The following is a 13,338-nucleotide window of genomic DNA, read 5'->3' on the forward strand; positions in this document are numbered from 1 at the left end:
TATTGTCTATAGGCAAATGACCCACATATTATTAATAGGCAAGATATTTTTAAATTTTTTTTTTCTATCTTAAATTTAGAAAAGACTTTAGTACATTAATGTACCGATACATCAAGTAGACTAATTCAATACAGAGGTAGACTAGCTCGGTACAAGGGTGGACTAACTCCATGCATAAGTAGACTAGTCTACCTCTTTATTGAACTAGTTTACTTGATGTATCGACACATTAATGTACTGAGACTTTAAAGTTGGTCTAGTTGTCCAGATATAGGTTAGAGGCTTAGAGCCCAACTCCAAGTTGACAACCTACTTTTCGAACAAAAAATGTGAAGACCAAAGTTAAAAATATGAAGTCACTTTTTTGGCAAAAGAAGTTACCTTTTTTTATTAGAGAGAAAATGTTAATTTAAAAAAAAAAAAAAATTTGAAACTCTTAGCCCACCACACATTTACATATGTTAGTGAGAATCGAACATATGATCTTTACAAATTACAATGTTGAAATTATAATTTAGCAACATGTCACACCTCCCATTAGAAGAAAAATTTCTAATAAAAGAAAGTGAGAAACAAAAGTATGTTAAAAAGAAAGAAAAAAAATGGAATATAGAAATAATGCGAATAAAATGTGTATATTCTGCAGTAGCTTATTTTTGACGTTGACAAGGACGGGGTAGGCTGGGTTGGCCCCCCTTCAACCATCGTTTTGTTTCCCCTCTCATTTTACATTCTCTGTTTCGGTCGCCTGGAAACTCCAACTAGACTTGAGGCGGCGAATTTCTACACGGTACTTGAGCTTCTCTCCTCTCTTTCTTATTCCTATTTGCGTATTCTCTCAGCTATGATTGCCATCTTCGCAATTTCGATTTTCGCTACTGTTTGATTTGTTGCTGTTATTCACAATTTGGTCTAATTCCCTCTTGCGCAAGTTATCATAGATTAGGTTAGATTGATCATTGTTTGTTAGCTCAGAATTAGCCTGATCGAGTCAAAGAGTCTCATCCTCTTTCGGTAATTGAAGAATTTTACTTATAATTTTTGAGCTATTTAATTTCATACTCATCATATAACTGTCTTCTGGTACTGTGTATTCGATTTTCGTAGTAGAATGTTCGTTTGAAATATCAATATTCTTGTTGCAGCTCTCTCTCTCTCTCAACAAACAATGTTGCGATTCTTACGCTTTTTTTGGATTGCCTTATCATTTCGATTTGGTAATCGAATAATTTAGGAGAGTCATCTAATGATGTTTTCGACATTAGAATGTGATGTTTTATGGTAATATTTGTTTGGCAGGAAAGATTGCTGAAAATAATCTGGGGACTTCATTCAGCTTCGGAATGGACACTGATAACGATTTCACTTTTTGCCAGGCAAGTAGTTTGATATTTACGTTTCACTCAAGAAAAAAGAAAGAACTCTTACTCTTAAGTATGTTTTTTGAATAAATGCGGCATTTGCAGTAGTTTGTGTTGCTCAAACATGATTGATCTTGGTTTTGATTATGTTTAGTAGTTTGTAACATATATAAATGTGAGGTCTGTTGTATATATTTTAGGTTGGCTCACCTGAAAACCAGGATGCTCTCGAAACAAAGAAGCTTGCTTCAGATATAGATGCTATTAACATAAACGATGAATTGTCGAATGGCACTATGAGCAATCAGAATAGTGGTTCAATGTGGAAAGGTGGAGTGCCAAGGGGTGCCACCTCTGAAAAACAGAAAACAGTTGGATCTTTGTCTGTCACTGTTATTGATGCGTCATCCACGAACGAATACTCACAATTTCCAAAAAAAGTACCATCAGGAGATGGTGGAAAGTCAGTGAAGCCTGCACCTCGTGCCAAAGTTCCTTTTGAGAAGGGGTATAGCCAAATGGATTGGCTTAAGCTTACTCGAACACATCCCGACCTTGCAGGTACATGTTGAACATTTCGTTCTGCTGAAATTGCTTATTCTCTTTCATAAATTCGTTCTTCTTTCTCGCATTTCGTCTTTTGTTGTTGTCTACTGTATCTTGCTAGCAATGGTGCATTCATAATTATAATTTTTCTTATTCTTTGGTACAGTTTATGATTCTTGCCAAGAACCGTTCTAATTCCTTTTGTCTTTATTAAAAGCCTGTGTACCTTGTGATAATCCTAAAGCCTGTTCTCAATTTGGTTGTGGGTTGACTTGAGAAGTATATTGAGTTTCCTGATAGATGATTGATGGAAAGCATGTGGTATTTAATTCATATATTCTTTTACTAGTGTCCTTCATTAGCCTTTACGATTATTTGGCCTTTCAATTAAAGGACCAACTTCAAGAGAGTGTTAGCTGCCATGGGCTTTTAGGTCTAGCTATCTTGAGAATCGTTAAGAATGTGAAGATGGGCTTTTAGGTTTCTATGATGGCTTGTTACCAATGTTGTTTTGCAAATAATTTCAAGGCATTTCTGATCCTTCATTATGTGCACATTGTCTGACGTGAACCAAGGAATAGTTTATATTGGTAGTGTGATAACATACTCCATTAAGTCTGGTTTTGGATATGTTATTGCCAGTGTAATTACTTTTATTAGATAGATGCTATATGGCAGCTGATGGATTTTATTTTTATTTTTGTACCCTCATATATGTTATTGCTTTTCTTCTTTTGAATAAGAAGCGATCCCAGTTTCCTTCGAAGTAAGCAGCACGCAACCAAGGATTATGCCTTTTACCTAGAAAAGCAACTATAATGAACTGCAATAAGATTAATGGTATAAATCTTTAATTTCTAATAAGCATACATTAAAAGACTACCAGTACGATGTACAGAGTTTGACGATTGCGAACTCAGATTTTAAACCATCAACTCCTATAATCTGTAATTAAAGTTGGATTATGTTGTGGATGGCCTCATTTTATCAAAGAATAAAGTCTTATCTGTATCTAGTAGATATAGTTGTGACTTGCAGTGATGGTATGTGATGCCATTTTGTTTCAGGTGGGAGGAATACTTTCAATTTCTTGAAAATTGCCATTATTTGGATATAACATCCCATTCTCAGTTTGAGCTTGAGGATGTGCATCTATAGTTCAGGGCTCGTGACTACATTTGAGTGGCAGTATAGCGCCAACCCAAATATCCATCCTATACTAGTACAACTATAAATTTATCTTCTCTTTCAAGCCAACTGAACTGATGTATTCTGGTAATTTTAATCCTTCATTATCCGTAGGGTTTCTAACTACAATAGACACTTCTAAGTGAGAAAACTTTACTGCTTGCATTCAAGGAAGTACTTGTTTTCTTAGTTAAACTTATTAGATTAGTCTGCCTGTATCAAAATGCTCATATGGACCTGGGAATGAAGATACTTAATTGCATATATAGCGTGTTCTGAGATAGGTTTTTCAACTTTTCATTGTGAACTTATGATGCTTGCTATTATAAATTCAGGAAGTAACTTATGATTTCTTATAATTATAAAGTGCAGTGATTGCTAATCAATGTTAGCGTCTTGATATACTATCGTGTCTCAGGTTTGAAGGGACAGTCAAATAAGAGGCTTATTTCCATGAATGAAGTTAAACAGCACCAAAAAGGGGATTCTATGTGGACTGTTCTAAAAGGCCGTGTGTACAATTTATCTCCATACATGAGATTTCACCCTGGAGGTATGGTCATGATTTCTGCATTTCGATAGTTTTTGTCTCTCGTTTTTCGTTGTTCCGCTCAAGTTCAAATGTTTGTAGGAGTGAGTTCAGTCACTGAATTTATGTATTACTCATGTAGACAACCTACACATTCTTTCTGAACCTTAAAATACTCTTAAGTAAATAAGTAATTTTGTGGAGGCATTTTTTGGTAGGACACTAGTCACACTCCTATTGATGATTCTTTTGCTCCAGCATGTAGCCTGTGCTGACAGTAAAATGAAGAGTATGGGCCATTTAGGAGAAATAATATACCAAAAATTTGTGCATTCGTTTTTGCTTCTGATGAAGGCTAGCTCAATATAATAAGGGAGGAGGCTCAGGAGGCCTAGTGATTTTAGTTCATTGAGAGATGCATACCATCAGTTCTGAACTCGTTAATGTGATAGGATCAGTTATGATGTTAGGCAACACAGTTGCATTGGTAAGGCACTATGATGTTAAGGATATCATCTCCATTTAAACATATGCATGCATTGCCCTCCAATATGTTGACTACGTCAAAATATTACAATTGATATGATGCCGTTATCTAAAAGCTGCTAAGCGATGGAGTCAATTAGTAGTCTAATGGCTAAGCATAATTGGTTAACTCCGTCCAGAGTTTCCATACATCTTGTTTGGCATAAACTACACAACAATTTTCCTGTTTCTGACAAAACCATCTTTTCAGGTGTTGATATTCTAAAGAAGGCTGTGGGAAAAGACTGCACTTCTTTATTCAGTATCCTTTATATATAATTTATTTAAGTTCCAGTGGTTTTTTAAGTACTTTCAGCCCAATTTTAAACTCATTGCAACCCTCCTTTGTTTATATTGTTTTTCGGTCAGATTTCTCTATCAAACAAACTAAATGAAAGTCCTGCCATTCCCACTCAAGTGGGGTTAGGCTGGTTTTTCTTTTCCTTCAAAATGTGCATGTCTGTCATACATATAGTATTTGCGAAAAATGCATTTCCATGGATATGTGCAAATTAGTTTTTCAGCTTTACCATGGGTATCTAGAACCCCCAAATCAAGGATTTGCATTTGGGAGGGAATAGGTGCCTGGTTACCTAGAATCTACTCCTCGTTTAACTTTATATGAAATTCTAATTAACAATGCTTCGAAATTTTTGTTTTTTTTTTTTTTTTGTGTCCTGATATAAAAATATATTGTTCTCAGCAATTATGAGCTTTCAAATTAAATGCTGGCTTCTATTGAAATCTGAAAAGCTCATTCAAGTACCTGAAATTTGTTTAGTGTAAACCTCATAGTTTTCCCAAGGCAGGTTGACACTTCAAACGGCTCTAATGCCTAGAAGTCAGCAAAATATGTTTGGGTTCCATCTTTCTTTGGAGTTTACCTCTGTTGAATTGCTATTAACTATTGCAGTCCTTACTACATTGCTTTAGATAAATACCATGCTTGGGTCAATGCTGATTTTTTACTTGAGAAGTGTCTCGTTGGTACTTTAGATGATGGACAAGGGCAGCAAAATTCCAGTCACTAAAAGTACAGACTCGTACTTCATACAGGCAGATTGGTCCAGCAATTCATTCAAAGTGTACCAAGTTAACATTATATTGTCATACCCGATTTTGTATCTTATTTTTGTAACAATTTTTACTTTTGCATATAATTTGTGCATCAATCTGTCAAATTCAGATTTTTTTTTCTTCATCTTAACCTGTTTTCATTAACTTAATAGACTTGTAACTACATGCAATTGAACATTATGATTTGTACTTTCAAATAATTCAAATATGAAATTATTTTGTTACAGCAAAATTCTACATTCTAAATGATGAATGCTATCACAGCAGGCTTAGTAGTTCAGCTGCTCTACCAGGCAAGGGAAAAAGGTTTTTGACAAGTTATGGAATATGACTACAAGTATAAAACAGTTATCAGATAGCTTCTAATATTTAGATTGCCAAATGATGTAACATATACCATACCATTGTTTTACTTATTAGATGTAGATTATGACCAAAGTAAGCCAGTAATTCATGGTTCACACCTTCACATAGACTAGAAATCTCCCCCCAATATTCTCTTAAATTGGAAAGATTACCAGAGTTATAAAATATAGTACTCTAGACTTGTCCAGACTACAATAATGGTAAAACATCTGCCCTCATCAACGGTCAAATATACAAAAACTCGTAGGAATGAGATCCGTTGCACAATCTCTATAAGGATATTAAAGTTTTATGGTGATATAACTAATTAAACCCGAACTTCTAAGCATCTAAGCAATAGGAGAAACCCGAACTTCATCTAGGATGGGTCCGCAAAGAGCACCGTAGTCATCAGTCCTGGTGTGGTAGAAAGAACTGAAGAATGTAATTCTGGTCCTGAATGAAGCTGCTTTGAACTTGAAACTGGCAGCCTTGAAACCGCCTTTTCCTTGAGAGTTGAAAGGAACTTTCAAGGTATCCTTGCCTGCAAATGCTTCGACCATCATTGATCCGTGGCAGCCGTTCCTTGCGTCACCGACAGTGAATGAGAGACTGTAGAGCTTGTTGGGAACTGTTCTAAGAACCTGGGCAATAGCACTCTCTCTCCCAGCAACAAGCTCAACTGCAGCTTTTCCAAATGGGACATTAAAGTGCTTGGCATCAATGAACTTTACGGCTTTGAGGGACTCGATGATCCAGCCAGGAATTGGGGATGTTGCATCTAGTTGTTTCGGAGGAAGAAGTACACCATGGGAAGAGTTGAATAGCCTATGGGGTCCCTCCTCAAACCCAGGATTTCTGACCAGGTTACCTGCAAAAGACATTCAAAGTTTTAACAAACCCTTATGCGCTCTGTAATTCCAAAAACCAAAACTCATCCAAAACAGATTACAATGTCATGACATCGCAGTGAGTTTTGATTCAGATTCAGATTCTCAGATGTCAAACAATGTAAATGAGTAATATAATACAAGGTATATGTACGATATAGCTGGATGAAAAGCAGAAACAACTGCACACACTTTGGAGACCCTAATAACATTGCCAAAGAAACGTATAGATCTGAGCCAAAATTAGCACAGGCAAAATTTATACCCATTCTTATAAACATAAGAAAACAAAAGATTTATCCAAAGAATAGCACAAGTATAGTTACAATCATTGTAGGGTAAGTACCTCTAGTGGGCAGTGCAGGGAGAAGCTCCTTGATAGCAATTGCATCCAAGAGTGGACCGCAAGCAGGGTCTTCTTGAATTCCAGGATTGTGGAAAGTCACTTTAGCCGTGTTTGAAGTGGCTCTGAATCCCCAAGCATAAGTATCACCTCCATTACTGCTGTATAGAGTCTGCAAAGGAAGGTCTCCTGCCTGAGGAGGCACTGATACTCTCAAAACCTCTTCTTGTGCACAAGTTCTCGATGCCCCAAATGTTAGGGCATACAGAGACCCTGGTTTGACCTTTATGGTCTGAGAGATTGAGGCCTCATTGCCAAGCCTAACTGCATGGACACCATGAGCTACAGAAAAGTACATGCCGCCTGGTTGAGGCCCGCCGGAGATGTACTCCACAAAGCCATTGATTTCCCATTTGGGCAGTGCATTTTTGCCTATGAGCACTGTTTTCTTGAGGTTGCTTCGTTTTGGTGGTTCTTCAAAATTTCCATTGTCCAAGAGTCCTGAACAAAATAAGCACAGCAAAGAGGTGAGTAAAGAACTCGGAAAAAGTAAAACAAGAAAGCTTGACAAATCGTTGTGGTAGCTAACATGTGTATCTGGACACATCTACTAGAAATATATCAAATCTAAAACCAGTTTGTAGGTGCTTAAGTATGAATGGACAAACCAAGCCCAGGTCAGAATCTAAAGCCATTCAAGAAAATGCGAGAAATGTGAAAGACCCATCTTTTGAATAATACACCAGAATGTTCCATCAAGTAGATACACAGTACAGTAAGCCCAAAAGGGGTCAGAGAGACAAAGATAAGGAGCAGAAAATGGAGTAAAGAACATACTTTTGTATATACTAGATTCAGTTTATTACATAAAAACCAGCTCAGAGAAAACGCTAAAGTGTTAAGTTAGTAAGCACATAGCTGATTTGAACAGATCAAAGTAAGATTCTCCACAACAACACAACTGGGGGAGGTTATATCAATGAGAGTGGCTTTTGGGAAAAAGGACAATAACAATGTTAACAAATCCCACCAGATCAGAATCTAAAGCCAGTCCAACAAACTCCCAAGTATCACAACTATAGAAAACCCAACTTTCACAGAACAGCATGAATCAAACACATTACAATACACCATTAAGTACATTAAGACCAAATGAGGTCAGAGACAAAGATAGTGAGCACAAAATGGAGCAAAGAATAGACCTTTCTATACAGCTAAGATCAGTGTTTATACACAAAAACCATCTCTAAAGAAATGCAAAGTATATATAGTTCAAAATAGTAAAGACATTGCTGAGTAGATCAGGTTAAGATATTCCACATAGAAACTGAGCTGGGGGAGGTCAGATTTGAGAGAGAGGAACAGCATATTACCTTCAAGAGGCCTAGGCGCAACTGCAAAGGCAGGACTAGTGGAGATGAAGGAGAGAGCAAGTACAAAAGGGACTAGTAGCAGAGCCATTTTCACCCAAAAGAAAATGGAGGCGGTTGGGAGTAGTGGTTCAGTTCAGTGCTTATATATGGTATTTATAGTCTGAGTTGAGGACAAGATGGGAAATGGGTAAGTTTTGCAGAAATCACGTTACCTTCTCTGTTGGGTTTGTCCTTTGTTTCTCAGAAGCGTTTTCTTCTCCTTAATTCATGGTACGACTGTCATAATGAACTCCATTATTGATTATTATTACTTGGTTTTTAGATCTTCCATGACTGAAATTAGGAAAAAACAAAATCTTCAATCCACCGTCAGAAGAAAAACTACAAATTCTGTTGGGCAAATCCTATATAACTTATAATGTATCTACTGCATGATTGTATGTTGGCTTGAAGTTCTGGTGTCGCAAAGTGTCACACATTTTATATTAATATAACAATACATTAAGTTGAGTCAGTTCGATATATAGCTAAACTTTACATAAGTAGAGTAATATCAAATTAGTCTATTAATATATGAAATCAGTCTATTACTCTATTTCTAAATCAAATTAGTATATTTGATATATCGATATATGATATACTGTACTGAGTCCAGACGTACTCTACTCGCATCCGAAATTATTGGAAAAAAACTATAGATTTTCCAACCACATGAACAAGGTATTAACATTAGTCAATTGTAGGTCATAAAAAGATGAAAGAAGATGTTTCCCACCGAAAAAACTTGAATATTAGGAGTGAGTGGAGGGGTATGGTTGTCCTTTCAAGATTCTGCATTTGGTAGGTATGAGCTGCGAAAGTTTGTCAGATTCTGTCGCTGCAAATTATGTCTTGTAATTAAACCGTGTGGGCTCATTATTCATATTTTTAGTTTACAAGCCACCATCTCTCTCAAGCCCTACAATCTTTAAGGTACTTAGCCTAAAAATTTGTCGGCAATATGTGGCTCCTGGTTGGCTGGTTGTTGTAGTAGGGAAAAGACATCATAATATATCTCTCAATTTTTAAAAAATAAGTAAATAGATGATTATATGATATTAACTCATTTGTAACGGTTAATTTGGGACGTCAAGCGAAATATTTTGCTTCCGCTAATTGCATTATATGTGACACGAAACTGTTTGGGTTCATTATATCAATTTACATTTATTCTTTATATCTAAATTATAAGTGATTTTATAAGAGGTCGAGCAAGATCGTCTTCATTTGACCCGCAATGGAACAATATCCCTTTCACTAGGGCACCCATCACTGCTGGTTAGAACTGTTTCACTCTCTAACAGTCTAACTCACCATACTAGATAGGAATTAAGTCCGATCATCCTATTCTATAACCTTATCGGATAAAGTCACCGGTTCGAACTTCTCTTTCCTATTCACATTGTCGGATAAAGTCACTAATTTGAAACTTAGCTAGTCGGAACGGCAAGGAAATTAATAACTTTTAAAGGTGAGTACTTTTTTTAGATACACAGAAGATTGGGTAAATTGATAGTGGAGATCAGATTGTGCTTTTAAGTTGCCCAGATACCTCTGCACAAATGAATAAAGGTTCTCAAAACAAATCTTATAAAGTCCATCTTAATGGCCGACCTTAAACCTAGCTAATTGACTTTTAACAACATTTCTATATTTATTTATGAGGATTAAAGAAAAAGTTGATGAAATTGTACGTATTTAGTTCATGGATCATCATTTTACTGGTTGGGAGATGTTGGAGATTTATATCAAGGAAGCTTCACTTGGTCTCTCTAGATCGATATAGACAATTAATAATGTCTGTTGCGCGCTGTATTCAAAACTCACTCTTGCTAGCTGCGTGTGTATTAATAATTTAGAGTAGGTATTTAGAGCAGGTTTCAACTCCATTAATTCCTTTTGAAGACGAACCTTCAAATGAGGTCGGAAATTGTTTGCCAAAAAAAAAAAAAAAATGAGGTCGGAAATTGATTAAACTAGCTAGTTGACATTAGCTATAAAATTAATTGGTTGCTCAATCTTCAAATGAGGTAGGAGATTGATTAAACTAGCTAGTTGACATCAACTATAAAATTGGTTGCTCAAATCTTCAAATGAGGCTCAGCAAGGGTTAATTAAGCATCCGGGTTGGGAACCCCTTTATCCGCATTTGATAATCAAAGTAGTTAGACACTGTGCTGCAATGCACAATTAGAGCATTTCACATGTGCTGAGAATTAGTTATTGGGCCTATTAGAATACTCTAACACTGTCAAAAAAATAAAAAAAAGGTTGTTCATGGTACTTTGTCAAGGTCTCCACTCTCCGACTATCTTGACCAGCTCTCCGGCTAAAAAGTAACATCAGACTATCAGAGAAGTTAGCCGTTGGACTTTAAATTTTTTTTTTTTTTGAACTTTCCTGAGTCCCAAACCAATAAAATTGTCACATTTTGGCGAACAAAATAAAATTTATTCTTAAGAAACCAATTGACAACAAATTTTTACTATGATATTTTTATGGGTAAAAATTGATTTCATAAATTTAAGAAACTCTACAATCAAAGTTTAACGCCTCCTCCACAAACAGAGGGGGTTCCTAATAAAAAGAATCAAAATTAGGGCTGCCACTTGGTTTGGTAATTACCAAACCGACCGAATACCAACCAATGTTTTAGGTTTTGTAAACCGACTTTTTGGTAACCGAAACCGATAAAACAGAAATCGAAAATTACCGAAAAAGTTTGTTTGGTTTTGGTAAATACCGAATCTACCGATTATCTAAATATTAGATTTATATACTACAGTTTTCAATACACATACATGTATATATATTAAGAAAAAAAACATAAAAACTTTTATAATAGTATGAATATTACTACATATACTACATTAATAGTACATGTATTTTGGTCAAAGATGGTTAAATAACCTAGTTTTAGTGAAAATTGCTAAAACTTGATGTCATATATACAAAAGAAAGTTATAATTAGTAGATGAATACAACGTTTATGACTATAAAATTTAAAAACCTAGTTTTGTTCATTCTAATTTATATTATAAAGAATTAGTTGTTCTAAAGTTGGTAATACCGAAAACTGAAATACCGAATTTGGTAGATATAATTAAAAACCGAAAATTTTGGTTGGTAATTGGTAGCTCAGTTTTGAAACCGAAAGCTTTAGTTTTGAAGTTGGTAATAGGTATAACCGATTCGAACCAACCGAGTGACAGCCCTAATCAAAACCAATCACATTAGCTTGATACATATTATAAAGATTTGGGTTACAACATATAAGGCGACCGCCTCTATTTTATGGGGCTCCTGACTTATCAGAAGAGAAGAAATAATAAAGCGGCTTTGGAGTTGTGTTCGTTAATACTCTGACAAATAGCCACGAGCTACGGTCTGATGGATCTTTTGGGTTACAGTTGTTTTGAATGATACGCTCTACCCCACGTGCATGCATGTCATAATTCCATGTGCACTGTCGGTGGTACGTGACCATACTTTGACCAAAAGAGGAAATATGGGTCATAATGATGGCCCAGTTCATGTGACCTCCAGCCCACCTTGACCCCTCCCACAATCCAACATTTCTTTCCTTTTCTTTTTCCAACATTTTTTTTATAACAAATTACATATAAGTTATTGATAAAAGATGACTTAACAAATACATCCATTAAAGATTGAATTAAACATATAAGGATTAAATCTTACAAATAAGGACAATGTGCTCTCCACTTGCCACATGTTATGAGCTAATTTACTTTTTTACCCTTAACTACTTCTTTTGACTTCTAATCTCTTTACAATGATTAAATCTTACAAATAAGGACAATATGCTCTCCATTTGCCACATGTCATGATTTAATTTATTTTTTTTATTTTTAACTACTTCTTTTGACTTTTAATCCCTTTATGTAACTTTTTTTTTTAGAATAATCAATTTATGTTACTTTTTTTTCTGAGAATAATTCATTTATGTTACTTTTTATTTTTTTTTTCTTCTGAGAACAATCCATTTATGTTTTTTTTTTGTAAGAACAATCCTTTTATGTTACTTTTTTTTTTTTTTTTTTTTTTTTTCTGAGAACAATCCGTTTATGTTACTCTCTTTTTTTCTTGAGAATAATCTCTTTACGTTACTTCACAAAACTTCACTCTCCTACTACTCTTATCTCATCGCCTAATCCTGCTACTGCACTCATACTCGTCCAATTCTGCTACTGCACTTGTACTCGTGTTCTACTACTGCACTTGTGATCGCCTAATCCTGCTACTGCACTCATACTCGTCCAGTTCTGCTACTGTACTCGTCATCGCCTAATCATGCTACTGCACTTGTCCAATCCTGCTACTGTACTCATACTCGTCCAATTCTGCTACTGCACTCGTCTAATTGTGCTACTGCACTCGCTGCATTCATACTCGTCCAGTTCTTGAGAATAATCTCTTTACGTTACTTCACAAAACTTCACTCTCCTACTACTCTTATCTCATCGCCTAATCCTGCTACTGCACTCGTCCAATTCTGCTACTGCACTCGCTGCACTCATACTCGTCCAGTTCTGCTACTGTACTCGTCATCGCCTAATCATGCTACTGCACTTGTCCAATCCTGCTACTGTACTCATACTCGTCCAATTCTGCTACTGCACTCGTCTAATCGTGCTACTGCACTCGCTGCATTCATACTCGTCCAGTTCTTGAGAATAATCTCTTTACGTTACTTCACAAAACTTCACTCTCCTACTACTCTTATCTCATCGCCTAATCCTGCTACTGCACTCGTCCAATCCTGCTACTGCACTCGCTGCACTCATACTCGTCCAGTTCTGCTACTGCACTCGTCTAATCCTGCTACTGCCCTCGCTGCACTCATACTTGTCCAGTTCTGCTACTGCACTCGTCATCGCCTAATCCTGCTACTGCACTCGTCCAATCCTGCTACTGTACTCATACTCGTCCAGTTCTGCTACTGCACTCGTCATCACCTAATCCTGCTACTGCACTCGTCCAATCCTGCTACTGTACTCATACTCGTCCAGTTCTGCTACTGCACTCGTCATCACCTAATCCTGCTACTGCACTCGTCCAATCCTGCTACTGTACTCATACTCGTCCAGTTCTGCTACTGCAC

At 36.2% G+C, this 13,338-nt stretch overlaps 2 protein-coding genes across 5 annotated transcripts; one reads left to right on the plus strand and one right to left on the minus strand.

Annotated features, from left to right (window-relative positions):
* Positions 1-656: 656 nt before the first annotated feature.
* Positions 657-5,458, plus strand: LOC133714631 (cytochrome b5 domain-containing protein RLF). Of its 4 annotated transcripts, none has more exons than XM_062140791.1 (6): positions 657-790; positions 1,300-1,376; positions 1,562-1,922; positions 3,514-3,648; positions 4,361-4,411; positions 5,083-5,458. In XM_062140791.1, exons 2-6 carry the CDS (start codon positions 1,344-1,346, stop codon positions 5,178-5,180), a joined length of 678 nt encoding a protein of 225 aa, XP_061996775.1. In that variant the 5' UTR covers positions 657-790; positions 1,300-1,343; the 3' UTR covers positions 5,181-5,458. The 4 variants fall into 4 exon arrangements, with proteins under 4 accessions (XP_061996775.1, XP_061996777.1, XP_061996776.1 ...); XM_062140793.1 differs by having other exon boundaries at positions 719-790; positions 1,305-1,376; XM_062140792.1 differs by lacking the exon at positions 657-790 and adding an exon at positions 833-1,014.
* Positions 5,459-5,613: 155 nt separating this feature from the next.
* LOC133714630 (protein TEEBE) lies at positions 5,614-8,403 on the minus strand. Its single transcript, XM_062140790.1, has 3 exons — positions 8,178-8,403; positions 6,808-7,305; positions 5,614-6,442 (listed from the first exon to the last, which is right to left on the minus strand). The coding sequence occupies exons 1-3, from the start codon at positions 8,263-8,265 to the stop codon at positions 5,922-5,924; spliced, it is 1,107 nt and encodes a 368-aa protein (XP_061996774.1). The 5' UTR covers positions 8,266-8,403; the 3' UTR covers positions 5,614-5,921.
* Positions 8,404-13,338: the final 4,935 nt, after the last annotated feature.

This window comes from Rosa rugosa, chromosome 6 (genome assembly GCF_958449725.1).
Source record: "Rosa rugosa chromosome 6, drRosRugo1.1, whole genome shotgun sequence".
Taxonomy (NCBI): domain Eukaryota; kingdom Viridiplantae; phylum Streptophyta; class Magnoliopsida; order Rosales; family Rosaceae; genus Rosa; species Rosa rugosa.